At 40.8% G+C, this 22,828-nt stretch overlaps 1 protein-coding gene across 1 annotated transcript in view; it reads left to right on the forward strand.

The window, feature by feature from the left end:
* The window catches only part of ndufs3 (NADH:ubiquinone oxidoreductase core subunit S3), a 17,432-nt gene extending 4,235 nt beyond the window's left edge, over nt 1-13,197 (forward strand). The window contains exons 4-7 of the mRNA XM_073049638.1: nt 158-307; nt 9,048-9,173; nt 12,589-12,708; nt 12,902-13,197. Coding sequence (XP_072905739.1) covers nt 158-307; nt 9,048-9,173; nt 12,589-12,708; nt 12,902-13,069 — 564 coding nt within the window. The 3' untranslated portion in view covers nt 13,070-13,197. The remainder of the gene's footprint in view (nt 1-157; nt 308-9,047; nt 9,174-12,588; nt 12,709-12,901) is intronic.
* The last annotated feature ends 9,631 nt before the right edge of the window (nt 13,198-22,828 follow it).

A 22,828-nucleotide genomic window follows, 5' to 3' on the forward strand; every position in this document is an offset into this window, starting at 1 on the left:
TTTGAAACTTTAATTCTTTTTTTTTCCCTGCAGTTGCTACTTGAACTGCTGATGTTTTCAGCATTGTCAGAATTTATTTCAGAGTTCCAGCAGGTGCTGTTGTTTTGTTTTTTAAAATTTTTGGTAAGTATTCTTTGTTCTGCCCTTTGTTCGATAGGTGAGCTGTTACAATGAATTGGAGCTTCTTATCCATCCAGATGGCATAATACCTGTGCTGACATTCCTGCGAGATCATACCAATGCTCAATTTAAGTCACTTGCTGATGAAACGGCCGTGGATGTCCCTACCCGTCCATTTAGATTTGAGGTAATGTGATATCCAGTCATGGTTTGGGGAACTGATATGAAAACGCAATTTAGTTATAAAGTATTACATATATAGTAGCTTTCAAATTGTACACCTTTTGTTATAAGGATTTCAATTTACTTTGCCATTATTGTGTAGTATAATTGTTTGAGACAGTAATAAATATATTGAGCACGAATCAATTCTTACCTGTAAGTGCTGAAGTTATAATGTAGTGCCATTTATGTGTTTTGGTCCTGAATTTAACTTAATCTATTGAGTGTAATGGAGCCAAATGTTTTGGAGAAAATTAACTTGTCTGAGTTACAGTATTACTTGTGTAGGCATGGTCTCTCTGTCAGTTACTACATTATGTTCCTTGGAGAGGTTTATTAGTTTCGGTCCCCAATAACACCCAGATACCTTGATGTCTACCCAAGTATTTATATATCCTGTCCCTTAGAATATCCAGATATTCTGAAGCATGGGATACATAAATATTTGGGTAGACGGGGCCTGATTAGGGATTATCAGTATGGTATAGAGTGTGCTTTGTTGTGTATAACTAATTGTAGAGTTTTTTTGAGGAGGTTACCAAGAAGGTTGATGAAAGAAAGACAATGGCCGTTGTCTATATGGATTTTACCATGACCTTTGACAAAGTCCCTAATAGGAAGCTGGTCCAAAAGTTTAAGTTGCTTGGCTTTCTGGATGAAGTGTCCAATTGGATCCAACAGGGCTTAGCGGGAGAAGATAGGGAGTGGTATTAGATGGTTCCCTCTCTGACTGAGGGTCTGTGACTTGTGTAGTACCTCAGGGATTGGTGCTACATCTGTTGTTACTAATCATCTGTATTATTGACTTGGATGATAATGTTGTAAACTAGTTCAAGAAATTGCAGGTGATACCAAGATTGGTGGCACAGTGAACAGCGAGTAAGGCTTTCAAAAGTTGCAAGATGATCTCGACTAGCTGGGAAAATGGGCTGAAAACTGGCATTTGGAATTTAGTGTGAGTTTGCATTGAGGGAGGACAACCCGGGGTAAGACTTGCTATGAGGTATGCTGTAGAACAAAGGGATCTGGCAATATAGAACGATAATTTCTTAAAAGTGGTATCACAGGTAGATGGGGCTATAAAAAGAGTGTTTAGCACATTGGCCTTCATAAATCAGGGAACTTTTTTTTAAGTGCAATTGTGAACAATAGCCAGATCAGAAATGCTGATCAAGTCAACTAATTCCCAAAGAGAACTCTGATAGGCCAATCAGATGGTTCACTGCTGCTCACCGATAGAACATTAAAAAATCATATGTACAATTAAGAAACATTAAAAAATAGTAGAAATACTGGAGATGATTTGGATGCTATATCTGTTTGCAGTTCTGGTCACCTATCTACAGGAAACATCAATAAACTTGAAAGAGTGCAGAGAAAACTTACAAAGATATTACTGGGACTTGAGGACAAGAGTCATAGGGAAAAGTTGAATAGATTAGGACTTTATTCCCTGGAGTACAGGGGAATAAGCAGAAATCTTATAATAATATACAAATTTATGAGGGATGATGTAAGCAGGCTTTTTCCCCTCAGGTTGGCTGAGACTAGAAGTATTGGTCACAGGTTTAGGGTGAAAGGAGAAATATTTAAGGGGAATCTGAGGGAAAACTTTTTCATTTGGAGGGTGGTATAAGTGCAGAATAAACTGCTAGCGGAAGTGGGGTTCAGTTGTAACATTTAAGAGAAGTTTGGATAGATACATGAATGGGAGATCTTTGGAAGGATATGGTCTGGGTGCAAGTTGGCATGGACTAGATGGGCTGAAGGGCCTGTTTCTGTGTTGGTATACTCTATAATTATCTCATGTCTAACCAAAGATACAGGTATCTCTAGATTAAAAAATCTGTGTTAAAACACCATTGACTTTTCTAAGTATGTCTTTGACTTACAAGTCTTTTTTTTTGGCTGTAATAAATACAGCTGTCCCCCGTTTTTTGAATGTTCGCTTTATGACACCTCGCTGTTATGAAAGACCTACATTAGTTACCTGTTTTCGCTAACAGAAGGTGTTTTCTCTGATGAAAAAAGGCAGCGCGCGCTCCTGAGCAGCCAAGCTCCTCCCCTGGAACTGCATTCTAGCCGCCATTGCTTAAGCACATGCCTGTGAGCATCTGTGCTTTATCTCGATTTATTTTGTGCATCCGTTAGCAAGATGAGTTCTAAGGTATTGGAAAAGCCTAAAAGAGCTCGTAAGGGTGTTACACTTAGCGTAAAACTGGACATGATTAAGGGTGAACGAAGGTAAGGACAAAGTGAGTTTGGCTTGTGGAAGTTGATGAAGATGATGTTGAAGAGGTTTTGGCATCCCGTGACCAAGAACTGATAGATGAAGAGCTGATGCAATTGGAAGAGGAAAGGATAACATTCAAAACTGAATGCAGTAGCGAATGGACTGAAAGTGAAGTCGTCTAGGAACTGAATGTGAAGCAACTGTGTGAGATTTTCGCTGTGATTGACAACGCTACAATGATTGCAGAAAAGTATGACTTCAATTTTGAAAGGGTACGTAGGTTTAGGGCATATTTGCAGGATGGTTTGAGTGCTTACAAAGAACTATGATAGAAAAATGCGCGAGGCTAAGCAGTCAAGCATACTGTCGTTTTTCAAGCCTTCCACATCAGCCACAGCAGACAACAAACCTCGACCTTCGACATCGAGACAGGCAGACGTAGAAGAAGATGACTTGCCTGCCCTGATGGAAACAGACAACAATAAGATGACACCCCAGTGTCCCACCACCCCAACCTCCGACGACTCAGCCTAACACACCATCATCAGTGTGCTCACTGTCTTCCCGATTCCGGTAAGTAAAACTACGCTGTACATACATTATTTCTACTTAGGGTCACCCTCCACCTCCACCTGGCCCTAACTCACCTGGACAAAAAAGACACATACATTTGGATGCTGTTCATTGACTTACAGTTCAGCATTCAACACAATCATCCCTCAGAAACTGATTGGAAAGCTGAGCCTACTGGGCCTGAACACCTCCCTCTGCAATTGGATCCTAGACTTCCTGACTGGGAGACCTCAGTCAGTCCGGATCGGGAGCAGCATCTCCAACACCATCACACTGAGCACGTGGGCTCCCCAGGGTTGTGTGCCATGCTGTTCACTCTGCTGACCCATGACTGTGCTGCAACACACAGCTCGAACCATATCATCAAGTTCGCCGATGACACGACCGTGGTGGGTTTCATCAGCAAGAACGACGAGTCAGCTTACAGGGAGGAGGTGCGGTGGCTAACGGACTGGTTCAGAGCCAATAACCTGTCTCTTAATGTGAACAAAACAAAAGAGATGGTTGTTGACTTCAGGAGGGCACGGAGCGACCACTCCCCACTGAACATCGACAGCTTCTCGGTAGAGATCGTAAAGAGCACCAAATTTCTTGGTGCTCACCTGACGGAGAATCTCACCTGGTCCCTCAACACCAGCTCCATAGCAAAGAAAGCCCAGCAGCATCTCTACTTTTTGCGAAGGCTGAGGAATGTCCATCTCCCACCTCCCCCATCTTCATCACATTCTACAGGGGTTGTTTTGAGAGCATCCTGAGCAGCTGCATCACTGGCTGGTTCGGAAATTGCACCATCTCGGATCGCAAGACCCTGCAGCAGATAGTGAGGTCAGCTGAGAAGATCATCGGGGTCTCCCTTCCCGCCATCATGGACATTTACACTACACGCTGCATCCGCAAAGGAAACAGCATTATGAAGGACCCCACGCACCCCTCATACAATCTCTTCTCCCTCCTGCCGTCTGGGAAGAGGCTCCGAAGCATTCGGGCTCTCACGACCAGACTATGTAATAGTTTCTTCCCCCAAGCTATCAGACTCCTCAATACCCGAAACCTGCACTGATACCTTGCCCTGTTGTCCTGTTTATTATTTTATTGTAATGCCTGCACTGTTCTTGTGCACTTTATGCAGTCCTGTGTAGGTCTGTAGTCTAGCGTAACTTTCTCTGTGTTGTTTTTTTTTACGTAGTTCAGTCTGGTTTTTGTACTGTGTCATGTAACACCATGGTCCTGAAAAACGTCGTCTCATTTTTACTATATACTGTACCAGCAGTTATGGTCGAAGTGGCAATAAAAGTGACTTGACTTGACTTTATATAGGCTGTGTATTTTTATGTGTTATTTGGTACAATTTGTTATTTGGTATGATTTGGCAGCTTCATAGCTTAAAGGTTACTGGAGAGAGTGTTTCTGTGAGAGCGCTTGCGCCGGGTGTTTCTGCCGAGAGCACTTCGCTTGTGTGAGTTTTTCGCTACGGTGGACAGTGCTGCAATGATTGCAGAAAAGTATTTCTGCATTATATAGGCTGTGCACTTATCATTCCTGCTTTTACTATATGTTACTGTTATTTTAGGTTTTATGTTTTATTTGGCTTAATTTGCTAGGTTATTTTTTGGGTCTGGGAACGCTCACAAATTTTTCCCATATAAATAAATGGTAATTGCTTCACTTTACGATATTCCAGCTTATGAACCGTTTCATAGGAACGCTCTACCTTTGGATGGCGGGGGAAACCTGTATTGGGCCAATTGCTGTTCACAGAATATACTGTACCAAAATACCTGTAATGTATTTGGCTTTGATTTTTTTTCTTGATTTATGAAATTTCATTTAAAACAATTGCCAGGAAGCAATCATTTTGTAAACCAATATGACAATTGTCTGTCTGGCAAACCATTTTGAGAATTGAGGTTTACCAATAGGTTTTCTGCCTCACTGTAGCAGGGAAACTGTCATTCTCTGTCATGTCAAGATAGTTCTGGCAAAAGAGCAGAGCAGATCAGTGTGATTTAAAGGCAATGTATGTAGCTTAGCAGTGTGAAGTGAGACACAGAGGAGGTGACTATCCATTTAAGGCATTGTGATTGCCCATGTAATCTCTGGCTGTGATAATTCTTCATCCCAAAAGAATCAGGCTTCCACAGTGAAGAGAGAATGGGGCTGCAGTTGTGGAGTGGCTCTCCCACTCAGTTCTTCCCATACCAACTTTTTTTTTCCAAATCTAATTGCATTATTCCATTACCTGTCCACTTTTCCAACTCCTTTTACATTGTGTATGTTTTGAAGTGGTAGTTGGAGATGACCATTGTAATCAAAGTCATGATCCTGTTCAAAGGCAATCTTGGGACTTGTGCCTAATAGGGAGCAGAAAGGTTTGGCAGTGTCTAGTTGATTGAGTGGCCTTTACTAAGAAAGTTTGCTTTGTCCTTTTTAAACATTTAGCCAGAAAAATACAGACTGGTATAACATTACTGTGGTTGCAAAACAATAATGGGCAAAAAATACCTTCATTCTAAAAGTCAAGATGTTTGCAATTTTATGGTAAGAGACAGGAAAATTGTCTGAATTTGATACTGTGGCACTATTGAGATTAGACTTGCCAGAGATCGTTCTGTCAATGAGCTAGGTAGTGAAGTTTCTTCTGGTAAAGTGAAGGAGAAATCATTGATAAGATGCATGCAGTGTATCTGCAGTCTGAGTATTTAAGTTTCCTGTTGATCGATATAAAAGTCTTATAAAGCTTGGGCTTGTCTCCTTGGTTTGTGCTGATGAGCATGAAGCAAAGTTCGACTTTTACCTGGACTCCTATCTTCTGGGAGGCATCTTTAGTAGAAAAAATTATTGATGCTTTTCTCCTGGGAGACATCAATGGCAGAATTAGTAATCTCACCAGGGCTGTAGCGTTAAAGTACGACCTCTCTACTGAACTCCCTGCCACCACACAGGTCTCATCATGTATGAAGCACTGTTGGCATTATACTGTTTATTTTTTAACTTGTATATGCACCTGATTATTTGTTAATTTATTTGTGGTAATATTATTTTATGTGCTGTGAGTTCACAGGTGAAGTGACATTTCCGGCCTAAACTTAAATCATTGAAAGATGCTGTACAGTTGTGGCAGAGCTTGAACACTATCACCTCTCAAAGTTAAATCGAGTAATGCAGGTGACGGCAGGGCTTCACTTCCAGATGAGCTCAATGTCTTCTATGTTCGCTTTGACCATCAAACGTGGAGGAACCATCACAAACTCTCACAGCCCTTCTTGATCCTGTGATTTCAGTCTCTGAGGCTGATATGCGAGCACCCTTCAGGAGGGTGAACCCACAAAAAGCATCCAGCACAGATGGGGTACCTGGCCAAGTAATAAAGACCTGTGCTTATCAACTGGCTGGAGTGTTCACTGAGATCTTTAATCTCTTGCTTTGGCAGTCTGAGGTAGCCACCTGCTTCAAGCAGGCTTTGATTATACTGGTGCCTAAGAAGAATGTGGTGACCTGCCTCAATGACTATTGTCCAGTAGCACTTGAATACACAGTAATGAAGTGCTTTTAGAGGTTGGTAATGAAACTTATCAACTCTTACTGGAGAAGTGACATTAGATCCAGTTTTAATTTGCCTACCGGTGCAACACATTCGCAGTGGGTGCCATCTCATTGGCTCTCCCCGCAACCTTGAAACATCTGGATAGCAAAGATACAACATTGGGATGCTCTTTATTGACTACAGCTCAACACCTAATTCCATTATCCCCTCAAAGCTAATCAATAAGCTTTAAGATCTTGGCCTCAGTACCTCCTTGTGCAATTGGATCCTCGATTTCTTCACTTGCAGGCCCCAGTCAATTCAGATTGGCAACAACATCTCCTCCACGATCTCTATCAGCACAGGTGCACCACAAGTTTGTGTGCTTAGCCCCGGCTCTACTTGTGTTACACTTATGACAGTGTGGATAAGCACAGCTCCAATAGCATATTCAAGTTTGCCGAAGACACCACTGTCGTAGGCGGAATCAAAGGTAGTGATGAATCAGCATATAGGAGGAAGATAGAAAATCTGGATGAGTGTCATAGCAACAACCTCTTACTCAATGTCAGCAAGACCAAGGAGCTGCATAATGACTTCAGGAGAAAAAACCAGAGAGGTCCATGAGCCATTTCTCACCGAGCATCAGAGGTGGAGAAGTTCATCAGCTTTAAACTCCTTGGTGTTATTATTTTGGAGGACCTGTCTTGGGCCCAGCACGTAAGTGCAATTGCAAAGAAAGCACGACAGTGCCTCTACTTCCCGTAGGAGTTTGCAGAGATTCGGGTTGACATCTAAAACTTTGACAAACATGTATAGATGTGTGATGTAGAGTAAATTGACTGGTTGCATCATAGCCTGGTATGGAAACACCAGTAGCTTTAAATGGAAAATCCTACAAAAAGTAGTGGATATGACCCTGTCCTTGACAGGTAATGCCCTCCCAACCATTGAGTACATCTATATAAAACGCTGTTGTAGGAAAGCAGCATCTATAATCAGGAACCCCCACCACCCAGTTCATGCTCTCCTCTCGTTGCTGCAATCAGGAAGAAGATACAAAAGCCTCAGGACTCTCACCATCAGATTCAGGAACAGTTACTACCCCTCAACCATCGGGCTCTTGAAGCAAAGGGGATAACTTCACTTGGCCCATCATTGATATATTTCCACCACCAACAGGGTCACTTTTAAGGACTCTTCACCTCATATTTTCAATATTTATTGCTTATTTATTTATTTTTATTGGTATTTCTTTCTTTTTGCATTTGCACAGTTTTCGCACTCTGAATGCCCAAGTTGGTCAGTCTTTTTATTGATTTGGTTATGGTTATTATTCTGTAGATTAATTAAGTATGCCCACGGGAAAATGAATCTCAGGGTTGTATATTGTGACGTACATGTACTTTGAAAATAAACTTACTTTGACTTTTCCCTGAGTTATATGTACTGTTGTTTACCTTGGTCTGGAAGAATGTCGTTTTGTTTGGTGGTATACATATGTACAGTTAAATGACAAAAAGAACAAACTTGAACTCAAATCCTTATGCAATGATATTTAATGTACCGTTTGCCATTGTAATTGCTTTCTATATCTGCATATTAACTTTCAATGACTCATGAACAATGTTATCCAGGTCTCTGAACATTTAGAGCTTTTAAAAGTGCTGCATGTTTCTATTTTTTTTGTCAAATTTACAAATTTTTGCCTTGTATATCATCTTCCATTCACTTATGCTATCTCCATTTACTTGAAAGCTCTCTGTTACTACTTCCTTAAGTTTTGAAAGAACTATCCATGCAGTGCTCTAAGGACAAGCTAGAAAGCAAATGGCACAGGTCTTATGATCTTGACCAGATCAACCTCCAATACTCCTGAATGAAATTGGGAAAATTGTCTCCAAAACACTTGTGAAAGGCCTCAAGGTTAAAATAGATTTGTGCATTTAGTTACAGGTTAAGTTTATGACAGCATCATCATCAATGCGATACCAAGAAGACTTGTATTGCCAATTACGTTGAGGATGGACTCTTTTATTAAAAGAAGGCAAAAATGCTGTGCTTTTAATATTGCTGCTACTTGGTTAGAGAATGATGCTCAAAGAAAATTAATGTATCTTGTTTTGGTTATTTTTCCACACATCACTTGCTTTTCATACTTAAAAAAATCACAGGGTTAATCATTAACAAAAACCTTGAAAGCAAATTACAAACTGTTGCTTGGCTCTATGCCTATAGTAAAATATAAAGAATATGCAATAATGTATTGCATAGTTTTAGAAGGGTAGACAAATTATGAGTCATGTGGTTTTGTATCAAAGTGTTCTGATTAGTGGTCAGAATTTAATTTGAATATATTTATTTCTTTCCCAACAGATTGTATACAACCTGCTTTCTCTCCAGTTTAACTCTCGTATTCGTGTGAAGACTTACACTGATGAATTGACGCCTCTGGATTCCTTAGTACCTGTGTTTCAAGCTGCAAACTGGTACGAGAGAGAGGTGAGCTGAAGGAATTCAATGGAATAGTTTTTTTCCTGTTCTGAGAAAGGGTCATTGATGTGCAATGTTGATTTTTTTTTTCTCTTTGTTATGCTGGCTGAACTGAGGTCTTATAGTAATGTCTACTTTTGGTCCCTTTGAATAATAGTTAATCTCTTGGGAAAACCAAGACAGACTGCAATCTTTTTGTATCATACACTGGGGTGCTCTCTTCAGTAACCTCATGAGGTAACCATATCCTTTGGTCAGGAGCAGATGTCATCAGGTGGTGCCCAACCTTCCTTGGGTGTTTCGACCTTCAACTACTACACTATACAGGTGGCGGTTCAGCAGTGGTGGCCAAGTAACTGCCCATCTGCTCCTGACTTCCAGCTCAACTCCTCTTGCATATCCAAATAAAGGCTCTTTCTGCTTCTTCCCCATCCTGTGAGCTGTTTGGTTCTTGCTCTTTTCATCAAGGCCCAGTGCAGAGAGAGCCTTGCCTGGAACCTTGTAGCCATGTCTGCCATCCTTTATCCCTGCACTCCTGGACTAAGGATTGGTACTTCAGAGCCTTCCTCTCATGAGCCTCCTTGCATCCTTACTCCCATGGTATTGTGAGCTCCACGAGGATGACTTTCTTGTCTTCAGTGGACCACAGTATGATGTCTGGTTGAAGTGTCAACTTCGGGAACCACACCTTCCTCCCTGCATCAACCCTTATCTCCCATGATTTGGCAGTTTGCAACAGATTGGATGTAGGCCTCTTTGATATGACTGGCGTGGCCCTCTCCTTGATGAAAATGACTGCCCTGTTTGCCTCTCTGCCAGCTGGTCTGTTTTTATACCTCTCCCACTCCAGTGTGTCAGCAGGGGACAGCAGGACCTTGTCATGGCACCACCTGTACTGTCCTTGTGTTAAAGCTGTTTTAAATCCTGATTGTATGTGTGCCAATGAACCCTGCTGACCACAAAGCCTACAGTTAGGGTCCCCCCCTCAGCCCCCGTGTGTGCAGCTTTGATGCTGTAGGGGGAGATTCATACACAGACCGAAGGAGGAAAGCAATGCAGAAGAGCTTCCAGTCTCCAAAGCTCTGGCCAAGTGTTCTTGCGCTTGGGAAGATCGCATTTTGTCCAGGCACTCTGTGACTACTGCCATAATGTAGTTCTAAGGAGTGATAGATAATTGAACTAAGAGTAGAACAATATTAGATATTATGATGTCCTAAATCTTAGCAAAAGTGTATTAAGTTTTGTACATTTTATCAAGTATGGAAGCAAGACTTCAATTATCTTGTCTGAATTAGAATTCAGTCAGAAAACTAAAATAACTAAAGGAAACCTTTTACCATGTGGCTCATTAGGCCCTCGCTAATGGCCACTGGACTCAATGGTGACAGAAACATCTTTCTTAAACTCCATACATGTAGGGTCGGTAATGACTTGGGTCCCACCAAAACCGGGAAATTGGGATAATCTGTGTGGATACTGTGTAAATACTAACCCCCATGGCAATTAGCTGTAAACAATAAATAACAGATTGTACACTGCATACAATTATAAAGAAGGTATATTTATAAATGTCAGCTTTATCAAACAGTTAGTAGGGAAAAGAAAGGGGGGAAAAAATAGAAAGGGTCCATTACAGTTAACCCAGTCCAAATATGCACATAAGTTGGAGCTCACCTTGAAGCAGTCTTTAACTCGTGCACTGGACCCACAGTCTGTGTGAAAGCACACTCCACCTTCTGAACGTCGTTTGAAACCCATCTCGGACAAATGGGCTGCCCCATGGGAGTATTGGTCCTTCCTCCTTGAAGCCATTCATCTGCACAAACCACATTGTGCAATAGGGACGACATCCTCAGCCATCTTCCCTCTTACCTTCTTCCAGCTCCTGCCAAAAAGACCTCAACCCACACCAGTGTCTGACGCAAAAAGTTCTCTGCCCAACGTTCTCTAGAACCTTCTCCCAATTCCACCATCCTGATTGGATGACGCTACATTCCTAAGTATGAACATCACAACCCCTTATCTTTAGCTCAAACCCAAACCTGCTGAAAGCAGAACAGGCTGCTCTTACAGAACAGCTATAATGAAATACCTACAGCATAGCAGAAAAATCTTAACCAGGGTGTTACTAAAGTAGGCTCCATACTGTTTGGGACCACTTCTTTCCAGTTCATACTGTGTCAATGCTTAGGATTTTGGAATTGATGGCTTTGTGGCCAACTTTGCAGACAATATAAAGATAGGTGAAGGGGCAGGTAGTTTTGAGGAAGCAGGGAGTCTGCAGAACAATTTAGACAGATTAGTAAAATGAGCAAAAAAGTGGCGGATGGAATACAGTGTAAGGAAGTATATGGGTATGTGCTTTGGTAGATGAAGTAAAGGTGTAGACTCTTTTCTAAATGGAGAGCAAATTCAGAAATCAGAGGTAGAAAGAAATTTGGTTACTAAAGGTTAATTTGCAGGTTGAGTCAGTGATAAGGAAGACAAATGCAATGTTAGTATTCATTTTGAGAGGATTAGAATATAAAAGCAAGGATGTAATGCATTATTAGGCATTAATCAGCCTGCACTTGGAATATTGAGAGTAGCTTTGGGCTTCTTATCTAAGAAAGGATGTGCTGGTACTGGAGAGAGTCCAGATGTGGTACACAAGTATGATTCAGGAATGAAAGGGTTAATGTATAAGGTCAGGTTGATGGCTCTGGGCCTCTAATCACTGAAGTTTAGAAGAATGAGAAGTGACAAAAAATGCTACCCAGAACATTTACTTTTTTTTAAGATCCTAATGAAGCACTTTGTATGGCCAGTAATTTGCATACATTCTGAAGTTGATCCATATAAATGCCGGATGACTGGGTTATTAATTTGGTGAAAAGAGGTTGCTTGTGGATGTCAGCAGGCTAGAGATAGATGAATGTTTTAGGATTTAATTTGAAGGATGGGGCCAGCTGTGGTAGTGTACAAGTTTTGTTGGCTTTATGTTGTCTGGAAAGAGCAGATTTAATCAACTAGGTGATTTTTTTTCTCTATTAATATTTCTAATTTTAAGTGAGAAATTAGAATTAATGTGCTTGAATCATATTAACTGTTATTTAACTTTTATTTTCCAAATGTAGCCATGCAATATAATAATTAGGTTTAAGGCAACCATTCTGTGCTTTTGGATACAAGCTGAAACATAGGGCACTATTGTGATAAATATCTTGATTTAATCTAAACTATAAAATTCAGTCCTGTGACATTTAAGCAATGTATTTAATTAAGCTCAAAATTTTACCCCCAAATAATTTCGTATCTTACAGGATAGATGAACAAATGATTTATGTCTTTCATTTATGGTATGTCTTGCATCTATCAAATTTATAATTTAAATTTCTGATAAAACTTAGTAAATTGCATAATTGTTACTGTTTTTCCATTCCAGATTTGGGATATGTATGGTGTATTCTTTGCTAACCACCCAGACCTAAGAAGAATACTCACAGACTATGGATTCGAAGGCCATCCTTTCCGCAAAGACTTTCCGCTGTCTGGCTATGTGGAGGTATAATATTTGATATCTTCAGAAGTGTAGATTATTTCTATTTATATTTCCTTCATGCTGCTCTTGAATTATCAGAAAAAAATATTGGAGTGAAAACCTGCAACAAATGTACTTCAGAAATTTGCAACATTATATTAAGCACAAATATTTATTGTTCTAGTCCATGAATATAACCACAAATGTTCCCGTTTAGGTACGTTATGATGATGAGGTGAAACGCGTGGTTGCTGAGCCTATTGAACTTGCCCAGGAATTCCGAAAATTTGACCTCAATAGCCCATGGGAAGTTTTTCCAGCACACCGTAAACCAGCTGAGGTACCAAAACTTGATGCAGGAGAAACAAAACCCGAGACTAAGTGAACAGAGACAGCTACATCTTTGGGAAAGCTCTGAGCAATATCACTTTTCATGTGGACCTAAATAGCTGTTTTCTGTAATGCTGAAAGGTTTATGTGATATTTATGTAAATAAATTACATGTACAAGTTAGCTCTGCTGTAGTTTTAATTGTATTTCAGTTCTTAACTTCTTATGTGCCACAAAAGGATAATTTTAACTTGGAAATCTAACTGACAGTGAGATAGAGAAGTTCTTTTGATTTTATTATGAAGCTTTGCCTGATTTCTTTTTTCAAATGTTCCTTTACCATCGCATTGGATTTTGTAGTTCTGTGATGGACTGAGCTAAGTAAATCTATAGAGCAGGGTTTCTCAACCGGGGTTCTGCGAGAGATCATGATTTAAGAAAAAATTAAACATTTTTTGAACTTTGGGCGATTTTAGCCCTCTCAGTGGTGGGCAGAGGCCGAGCAGCCCCATTCACAATCTCGCTAGAGGTCGTTCAGCGTAGTATGGCAGTGCACAGTACTCAGTTTTGACATGGGATGTTGATAATTGGTGAGCACTGTATTGCACAGAGGGGAGGACAGTACTCTGATGAGAAGCGTAAAGTGCGTTTTCTGAGCATTGAATGGACTCGCCCAACTTGGGCTGTGACATCAACCTCTCCCTCCTGAATTATGTCCTCCAACTTCCTCTTTGCGCGCTGCTGACTGCCTTATGGAAGCAAACAAACTCTACCAGTGTGGTAGAAAACCAGAGGGAAATTTCATTGTAAAGAAGGAACCGTGACTGCTGCTGGCCTGACGCTTTGCTGTTGTTGTAAACATTGCAAAAGGTGGATTGTGTAGGTTGGAAGTGAATTATATCATGAAGTTTTCATATTTTTTGTGTGGTTTTCTTGTTTAGTTATTTATTATGCTGTTCTTTTTTATATTTTATTAACCCCTATTCCATGGTGCCTAGTCTGCAGCAAACAACTACAAATGCAGCAATGGCTCCAGCAAGACTGAAAAGACAAGTAAATCACAGCCATATGACATGTAAAAGTGCTGCTTATTTTAAATGGCTATGGGAATCTCAAGATAAACAGTAAAGCTTGTAATTAGAATCAACTTACAATCTTTAATTAAATTAAATCTACCAAGCCCACTTTTAGAAAAATTAAATCCCATGTTGGCTTAAGCCAGTAATTTAACAGAAATTTATTAAGTTTGCCTTATGAGCTTTTAAAATTTATGAAAGGGAAAGAGATTAATTTCCAGAAAGGTAATTTCATTTTAAGTACCTTTTTTTTTCAAGAAAGGTTGGCTAAAAATTCATTCTCTATTCAAAAGAGCATTGACAATTATTTTTAGATTATTATATCTCCAACTTACTGATCATGCTAACGTATCTTGAGCTGTAGATATAATTTTTATGCAGGGATTCCCTGAGACTTAAAAATAATTTCAAGGGTTTCTCCAGGGCAAAAAGGTTGAGAAAGGCTGCTATAGAGTACGGTAATAACTATACAGAATCAAAGAAAGACTGCCCAACCTAGGCCTCCAACTAGAGTGCAAAAGGCAACAAATTGGGCAGATACAAAAAGAAGAAACAATAATAATAAATAAGGCAAGGCAAGGTAAGTGTATTTGTACAGCACTTTTGAAATTCAACATTCAAAGTGCTTTACATAAAACAAGATATAAAAATCAAACATCAAATTTCAGACAATATAAAGACAATAAAATCACACAGAATAATATTAAAGAAATAAAAGTTACATTGCAGGAGATTCTAATTAAAAGCTACACCAAAAAGAAAAGTTGTAAGCCTCAATTTAAAAAAGCTTAAAGTTGGGAAGGACTTCAGATCCTCTGGAAGATTATTCCAGATATGTGGAGCATAGTCACTAAAAACTGCCTCATCATGTTTTGATCCTTGGGATGGTAAGCAGACCTGTCCCAGAGGACCTGTGAGCTCGTGAAGGTTCATAATGTAGCAAGAGGTCGGAAATAAGCAATAAATAGTAAGAACTTGGAATGAAGAGTCCTTGAAAGTGAGTCCATAGGTTGGGGGAACGTTGACTGGCTATCGCAGCCTGGTATGGAAACACCAATGGCCTTTAATGGAATGTACTACTGTTACGAACCCCGTAACTGGGTTACTTACCAGCAAAGATAGAGACGTCCGTTGGAGTCTGGTGATACTATTTTTAACAGTATTTATTAGTAAAAATACACAAAAATAATATCAATGCAAATATACAGATAATATACGTCGTCAATACTAAACCTAAAAGTGCGGGTATAATAATAATCAATAAGAAATAAGCTCTATCGTTGTCTAGGGGATAATGAATTTGTCCGATGGAAATATAAAGTTCACTTCAGTTCACACAGGCTGCCGTCGTTTGTCGCGGTGTTGCAATTGTTGGAGAGAGAGAACGATATAAGAATGGGAACAGTTACTGCTAAGTGTTTTGCCAACCTTCCTTTATGATTTCAATCCATCGGTGTCTCGTTGTTGTGGCCGTTCAAGTGTGACCTCTCCTTTAGCTAAACCGTTCTTCCGTGATGAGCCCGCCACCCAGGCAAGGGAGGACACACACGAGCTCTCACCGGCTTCGCTATAAAACGCTGTCACTGGATTTCTAGCGTTTCTCCTGGTGTGTCTAAAGGGTGTTCCCCAGACCCGTCTTTTATCCTCACTCACGGGGTCTCAGATGTCAATCCGGTTGGGATGATGCAATCCCTCAACCAGACCACTCTAGTTGTTCCCTGAGGGGTTTCAATGAATAGTACAGTACTCAATACACATTCCTTCTCCAAGAGACAACAGCAGTAATCAGTGGTTCCATTCCGCGTTTGTTAGGAGACATTCCAAACCTTGTGTATTCTGCGGTGTCTATAACAACTGCCTTTGCTGTTCCTGTGTCTCTCTCATTACTGACATGCTGTGTATCTCTCTCATTTCCTGGGTCTCAGACCCGAAATAATAGCGATCTTGTGATTCTCAAAAAGGAGGGGGGGGGCGACTTTGCACCCTTCGGCCCCTCAGAGTTGCTCCACATTCGTAACACTACAAAAAGTAGTGAATACATCATGGGTAAAGCCCTCCTAACCTCATCGTAATGGTTGAAGGGTAGAACTGTTCCTGAACCAGGTGGTTTGAATCTTGAGGCTCTTGTATCTTCTTCCTGATGGCAGTAGCAAGAAGACAATTGCCTGTGTGGTGGGGCTCCCCGATGATGGATGCTGCTTTCTTGTGACAGCATTTCATGTAGATGTGTGAGGGCATTATCTGTGATGTATCCACTACTATTGTAGTATATTCCGTTCAAGGGCATTGGTGTTTCCATACCAGGCTGTGATGCAGCCTGTCAATATACTCCCCACTATATAGACATTTGTCAAAGTTTTAGGTGTCTTGCCATATCTGTAAACTAAGGAAGTAAAGGCACTGCTATGCTTTCTTCGTAATTGTATTTGCATGCTGGGCCCAGGACAGGTCCTCTGGAATAAAAACACCTAAGTATTTAAAGTTGCTAACCATCTCCACCTCTGATCCTCCGATGAGGACTGGCTCATGAACCTTTGTTTTCCTTCTCTTGAAGTCAACAATCAGCTCCTTGGTCTTGCTGACATTGTGAGAGGTTGTTGTGCATGACGCCACTAACTCAGATTTTCAATCTTCTTCCAATATGCTGATTCATCACTACCTTTGATTTGGCCTACCACAGTGGTGTCATCAGCAAATTTGAATATGGCATTGGAGCTGTGCTTATCCACACAGTCATAACTGTAAAGCGAGTAGATCAGGGTACTAAACACACTGCCTTGTGTACCTGTGCTGATGGAAATCATAGAGCAGAAACAGTGAAAAGCTTGTTTTGCATATCGTTTGTACGGATCAGATCATTACACAGTGCATCAAGGCAGTACAAGGTAAAACAATAACGAGGCACAATAAAGTGTAACAGCCTCAGAGGAAATGCAGTGTAGACAATAAGGTGCAAGATCATAACAAGGTGGGTTGTGAGGTCTGGATAACCTCTTGCTCAAGTCAGCGAGACCAAAAAGCTGATTATTGACTTCTGGAGGAGGAAATCAGTGGCCCATGTGCCAGTCCTCATTGAGAAGTTGGAGGTGGAGAGTGTCAGCAACTTTAAATTCCTTGGTGTTATTTCAAAGGATCTGTCCTGGGTCCAGCACGCAAGTGCCATTATAATTAAGTGATTTCCTCACTTGCAGTCCCTGGTCAGTTTGGATTGGCAGGTTATTTCAGGTTTTTGTATCTTTTGTCTGAAGAGGGGAGATGAGATAATGTTGGGAGTGAGAGGGGCCTTTGATTATGCTGGCTGTTTTACTGAGACAGTGAGAAATGTTGATAGAGTCCATAGAGGGGAGGCGGGTTTTTGTGATGTGTCCACAGCTTTCTACGGTTTCTTGCAGTCACGTGCAGAGCAGCTGCTATACCAAGCCATTATGGGATGCTTAATATGGTGCGTTAATAAAAGTTCGTCCAGCTTCTGTCGTATTGTGCATTTATTTTGATAAAATTAATTTACAAATCTTAGATTGTGGTCTTAAAGGCCTCTGTCAATCCTAAAATCAGATACTATATGTATTATTAAATGGCTGAATTTAAAATTAGAGAAATCCAATTCACAAAATTTCCCGAACAGAATAAAAATTGTATATTACACATGGGCAGCCATGGTAGCATGCAATTCGCATAATGGTATAATAGCGCTAGTGACCCGGGTTCAGCCCTGCTGCTGTCTGTGAGGAGTTTGTACATTTTCCCTGTTACCCTGTGGGGTTTCTCCAGGTGCTCTGGTTTCCTCCCACATTGCAAAGACGTACAGGTTTAGTGGGTTAGTTGGTCACATGGGTAGAATTGCGTAGTGCGGATTTGTTGAGCCAGAAGGGACTTACTGTGCTGTATCTAAATAAAAGAAACATTCCAGGGAATATCAATATTTATGCTTTTTTACAAGCCATAGGTATAAAACTGATGTCCCAAAGTCAATAACTACGTTATCTGAAAGAAATGCAGAATGAACCTAACTTTTATTCTTCCCCTCTAAAAAAGTGATGTTGCAAGGTCAGAGAAAGAGCCAATAATCCTCTATCTTTTTAGGTTTCCCATTGCTGATCAGAGATGCTTGTTGTAATAGAAAAGGATTTGTGGGAATTTATTGTTTTCCAATGAGCTACGATAAGATACAAAAGGCATGTTCTTGGAGTCAATGAGATATTCTTGTGGCTGAGTGTATGGCCAGGTTCGCCTGGACTAGCTTTTGCACATTCCAACTTCTTCACTTCAATTTGCAAGTACCGAAGATTGGGATCTCTCTTTGCCTTCTGCTCCTCAAAGGAAGTTTGGATAAGTGGTCATAAATTTTGCAGAGGAATATACAAGTTCACGTTCATTGTCATGAGCCCAGGGTGTAAGTGCCATGAAAATCAGCACAGTATGTTACAAACATACCAAACACAAATTGCATGAACTTAAATCAACATAAGTTATACATAACTTACAAGACACAATAAAGTATCACAGCAGTATTAGTACAAATTATGGGAAATTTGGTTTGTGGTATAATTTGGGTTTTCAAGCTCAGGCAGTGGAGAAGGAGCTGTTGATGAACCTTGAAGCGTTGGTCTTCAGGCTCCTGTACCACCTACCTGATGGCATCAATGTAGAGGAAATATGAAACATTAGTATGAATGAAATTAGCCAATATAATTTAACTACATTACACTTGGGATTGTAAGGGAAGGGTGGATTTAGTAATAATTCTCACTTTCTAGGGAAATCTTAGAAATCCTAGAAATCCCAAAGGTAGGGGGAAATTAGTTCCATTTATTATCAAAAGTATGTATGCATTATACAACCTTAAAAGTTATCTCCTTATAGGTAGGCATAAAAAAATAGAAACCCAAAAGAACCCATTTAAAAAAAAGAGGACTGACAAACACCCAATGTGCAGAGAGAAAAAAATACAAATTGTGCAAATGATAAAAGCAAGCAAAAAGCATTCAGAACTGAAGTCCACGAAGATGGTCTATCCACAGTCATGAAGCACAAACTCAGTTCAGCGCAGAGCCAAGTAAATGTCCTGGCCGGTTCTTCTCCCTCCTCGGTCCCTGACACCCTGACCTCTTCAATCTGGCCTAGCGCTTAAATCGTCGTCCAATCATCGGGTTCTATCACTTCAATACACTCTGGGCCTGGACTCTGTTGCCTCAATTGGGCTTGAACCTGACCTTTCCAATTTAGCCCAGCATTAAATCGATCAAACTTTGAGTCTTTCCTCACTTCGGTGATGGGCCCCATGCCTCGTCTCGCTTTGGTTCTGCAGCATCGAATTGCCTCAGAAGTCCGAAGACAAGTTACAGGCTATTGTTTTTGGAGATTGGTTACCAGAAAAAGCCTGATTAACAAAGTATTTAATTGCTTTCTGTTTCATTGGTACCAAAAGTAGTTGCTGAGCTTCAACAGCACCATCTTAAACTGTATGACGGTCACACCAGTAACAGGATAATTTCATGCAATATTTGAATAATTAACTTAAATTTAATATAATTGCAGAAAGCCATGCTGCCAGGAAACCTCCAATTTAACCCTAGCCTAACCATAGGAGAATTTACAATGACTGATTAACCTACTAACCAGTACATCTTTGGACCGTGGAAGGAAACTGGAGCACCCGGAGATATCCCACACATTCCATGGGGAGAATGTACAATCTCCCAACAGAGGACACTGGATTGAACTCCGAACTCCATATCAAGCTGTAATAATGTCGCAATAAATGGCACACTACTGTATATTATTAATTAGTTAATATTTATGGAGTTTCAAACAAAATGATGAGATTCCATGCGGAGATTTGTTAAGCTAGCTAATGGCATTGTGAGGTGAGGCCTCCATCGGTCAGACTTGATCATGGATGTTGTGTCCTAGCTGTCTAGATACACAAGCCTGGGCAGTAAAATATGGAGAGCAAGCTGTTGCCCATGTAGTAAGATGAACGTGAAGGAACGGCAGAGATCAATACAGTTTGGTACTGGCAGCATTGCAGGAGTTGCCAGTCAACATTGAACTGAATGTAGGACTGCCCTAGGGACTGCGGCTCTGGATTTTTCCCTCTGTGTTTACTCCTGAAGCTTTAAGTATGGCGGAGAGCGTGCTGACTGGTTGTGTCGCTGACTAGTATGGAGGCATCAATGCACAGGATAGAAACAGGCTGCAGAGCAAGGCATGAGAGTGCTTCTACTTTCTTAGAAGTTTGCGTAGATTCATCACATCACCAAGAATTTTGACAAACTTCTAGAGATGCCCTTTATCCCAGGGCTGTGATGGCTAACAGGAGGCGGCATAGTCTTAAGGTGCTTGGAAGTAAGTATGGGGGTAAGTTTTTCACACAGAGTGTGGTGGGTGCATGGAATGCACTGCCAGAGACAGTGATAGAGGCAAATACAATAGGATCTTATAGACAGGCACATGGCGCTATGTGGTAGGGAAATTCCAGGCAATTTCTAGAGTGGGTTACATAGTCAGCACAACATTGTGAGCTGAAGGGCCTGTAATGTGCTGTAGATTTCAATGTTCTATGCACAGTGGAGAGTATCCTAACTGGTTGCATGGTAGCCTGTTTGGAAACACCAATGCCCATGAATGGAAATGGTTACAGAAAGTGATGGACACATCCGACTCCATCACAGGTAAAGCCCTCCCCACCATTGAATAAGTTTTAATAGAGTGCTGCCGCAAGAAAGCAGCATCCATCATCACAGATCCCTACCATCCAGGTCATGCCCTCTTCTCTCTACTATCAGTGGGCAGAAGATAACAGAGTCCCTGCGTCCCACACAACCAGGTTCAGGAACAGTTGTTACAACCATCAGGCTCCTGAACCAGCATGGATAGCTCCAATCATCACTATTCTGAATTGATTCTACGACTACAGATTCACTTTCAAGGACTATTTACAACTCATGCTCTCAGTTTTTTTAAATTCATGCAGCTTGTTTTCTTTTGTTAGTCTTCCTGTATAATTTTTGTAAATTCTATTTTATTTTTCCGTGTAAATGCCAACCAAGAAAATAAATCTCAAGCTATTACATAGCTAACATGTTCAGTATCATTATTTTTCTCTTTCCTATCCAGCTATCCTTCCTCCCTTTCCACCACCTTTTTATTTTGTTGTCTTGCCCATCCCTTCCATTCCTGAAGAAGGGCCTTGGCTCAAAACGTTGACTGTTTATTCATTTCCATGGATGCTGCCTGACCTGCAACGAAGGACAACTAAACAAGAAATAAGGAAAGGGAAGATAGAGTATGAAAGTAAATCAGCACAAAATATAAAAACAGATACCAAAAGTTTTAATATATAAAGTGGAAGAGGGTGGCTAAAGTCAATGTAGGTCCCTTAGAAGATGAGAAGGGGAAATTGATATTGGGTGATAAGGAAATGGCTGAGGCCTTGAACGACTATCTTGTGTCGGTCTTCACGGTGGAGGACACATGCCAAAGAATGATGTTGTAGATGAAATGGGAGGTGAGGATCTCGATAGAATCACTGTCACTAAAGAGACAGTGATGAGAAAACTAGAGTGCCTGAAGGTAGATAAGACCCCTGGTCCTGATGGGATGCATCGCAGGGTGCTGAGGGAATTGGCGAGAGGTTATAGTAGATGCTTTGGTAATCATTTACCAAAACTCTCTAGACTCTGGGCAGGTTCCGGCGGATTGGAAGACAGTAAATGTCACACAACATTTTAAAAAAGGATGTAAGCAAAAGATGGTCAACTATAGGCCATTTAGCTTAACATCTGTAGTCCAGAAAATGCTTGAAGCTGTCATTAAGGAAGAAATAGTGAAACATTTAGAAAGGAGTGGTTCCATTAGACAGACGCAGCATGGATTCAGAAAGGGCAGGTCCTGTTTGACGAACTGACTGCAGTTCTTTGAGGACATAATGAGTGCAGTGGATAGAAGGGAACTGGTGGATGTCATATACTTGGATTTCCAGAAGGCGTTCAATAAGGTGCTGCGCAAGAGACTTATGAATAAGATACAAATGCATGGAGTTGCAGGAAGTGTATTGGGATGGATAGTGGATTGGTTAACCGATAGAAAGCAGAGAGTTGGTATAAATGGGTGTTTCTCTGGTTGGCAGTCAGTGGTGAGTGGGGTACTGCAGCGGTTGGTGCTGGGCCCACAGCTGTTTACCATTTACATTGATGATTTGGAAGAGGGGACTGAGTGTTGTGTAGCAAAATTTGCTGATGACACTAAATTGAGTGGAAAAGCAAATTGTACAGAGGATGTGGAGAGTCTGCAGAGGGATATAGATAGGTTAAGTGAGTGGGCCAAGGTCTGGCAGATGGAATATGATGTTGGTAAATGCGAGATCATCCACTTTGGAAGGAATAATAGAAGAGAAGATTACTATTTAAATGGTGAAAGATTGCAGCATGCTGTTGTGCAGAGGGACTTGGGAGCGCTTGTTCATAAATCACAAAAAGTTAGTTTGCAGGTACAAAGGAATGTTGGCCTCCATTGCTAGAGGGATGGAATTCAAGAACATGCTGCAACTATACAGGGTACTGGTGAGGCCGCACCTGGAGTACTGTGTGCAGTTCTGGTCTCCATACTTGAGGAAAGATATACTGACTCTGGAGGCAGTGCAGAGGAGGTTCACCAGGTTGATTCCAGAAATGAAGAGGTTAACCTATGAGGAGCGATTGAGTCGCCTGGGACTATACTCTCTGGAACTCAGAAGA

The sequence above is a fragment of the Hemitrygon akajei genome, chromosome 6, assembly GCF_048418815.1.
Source record: "Hemitrygon akajei chromosome 6, sHemAka1.3, whole genome shotgun sequence".
In the NCBI taxonomy this organism is placed as follows: domain Eukaryota; kingdom Metazoa; phylum Chordata; class Chondrichthyes; order Myliobatiformes; family Dasyatidae; genus Hemitrygon; species Hemitrygon akajei.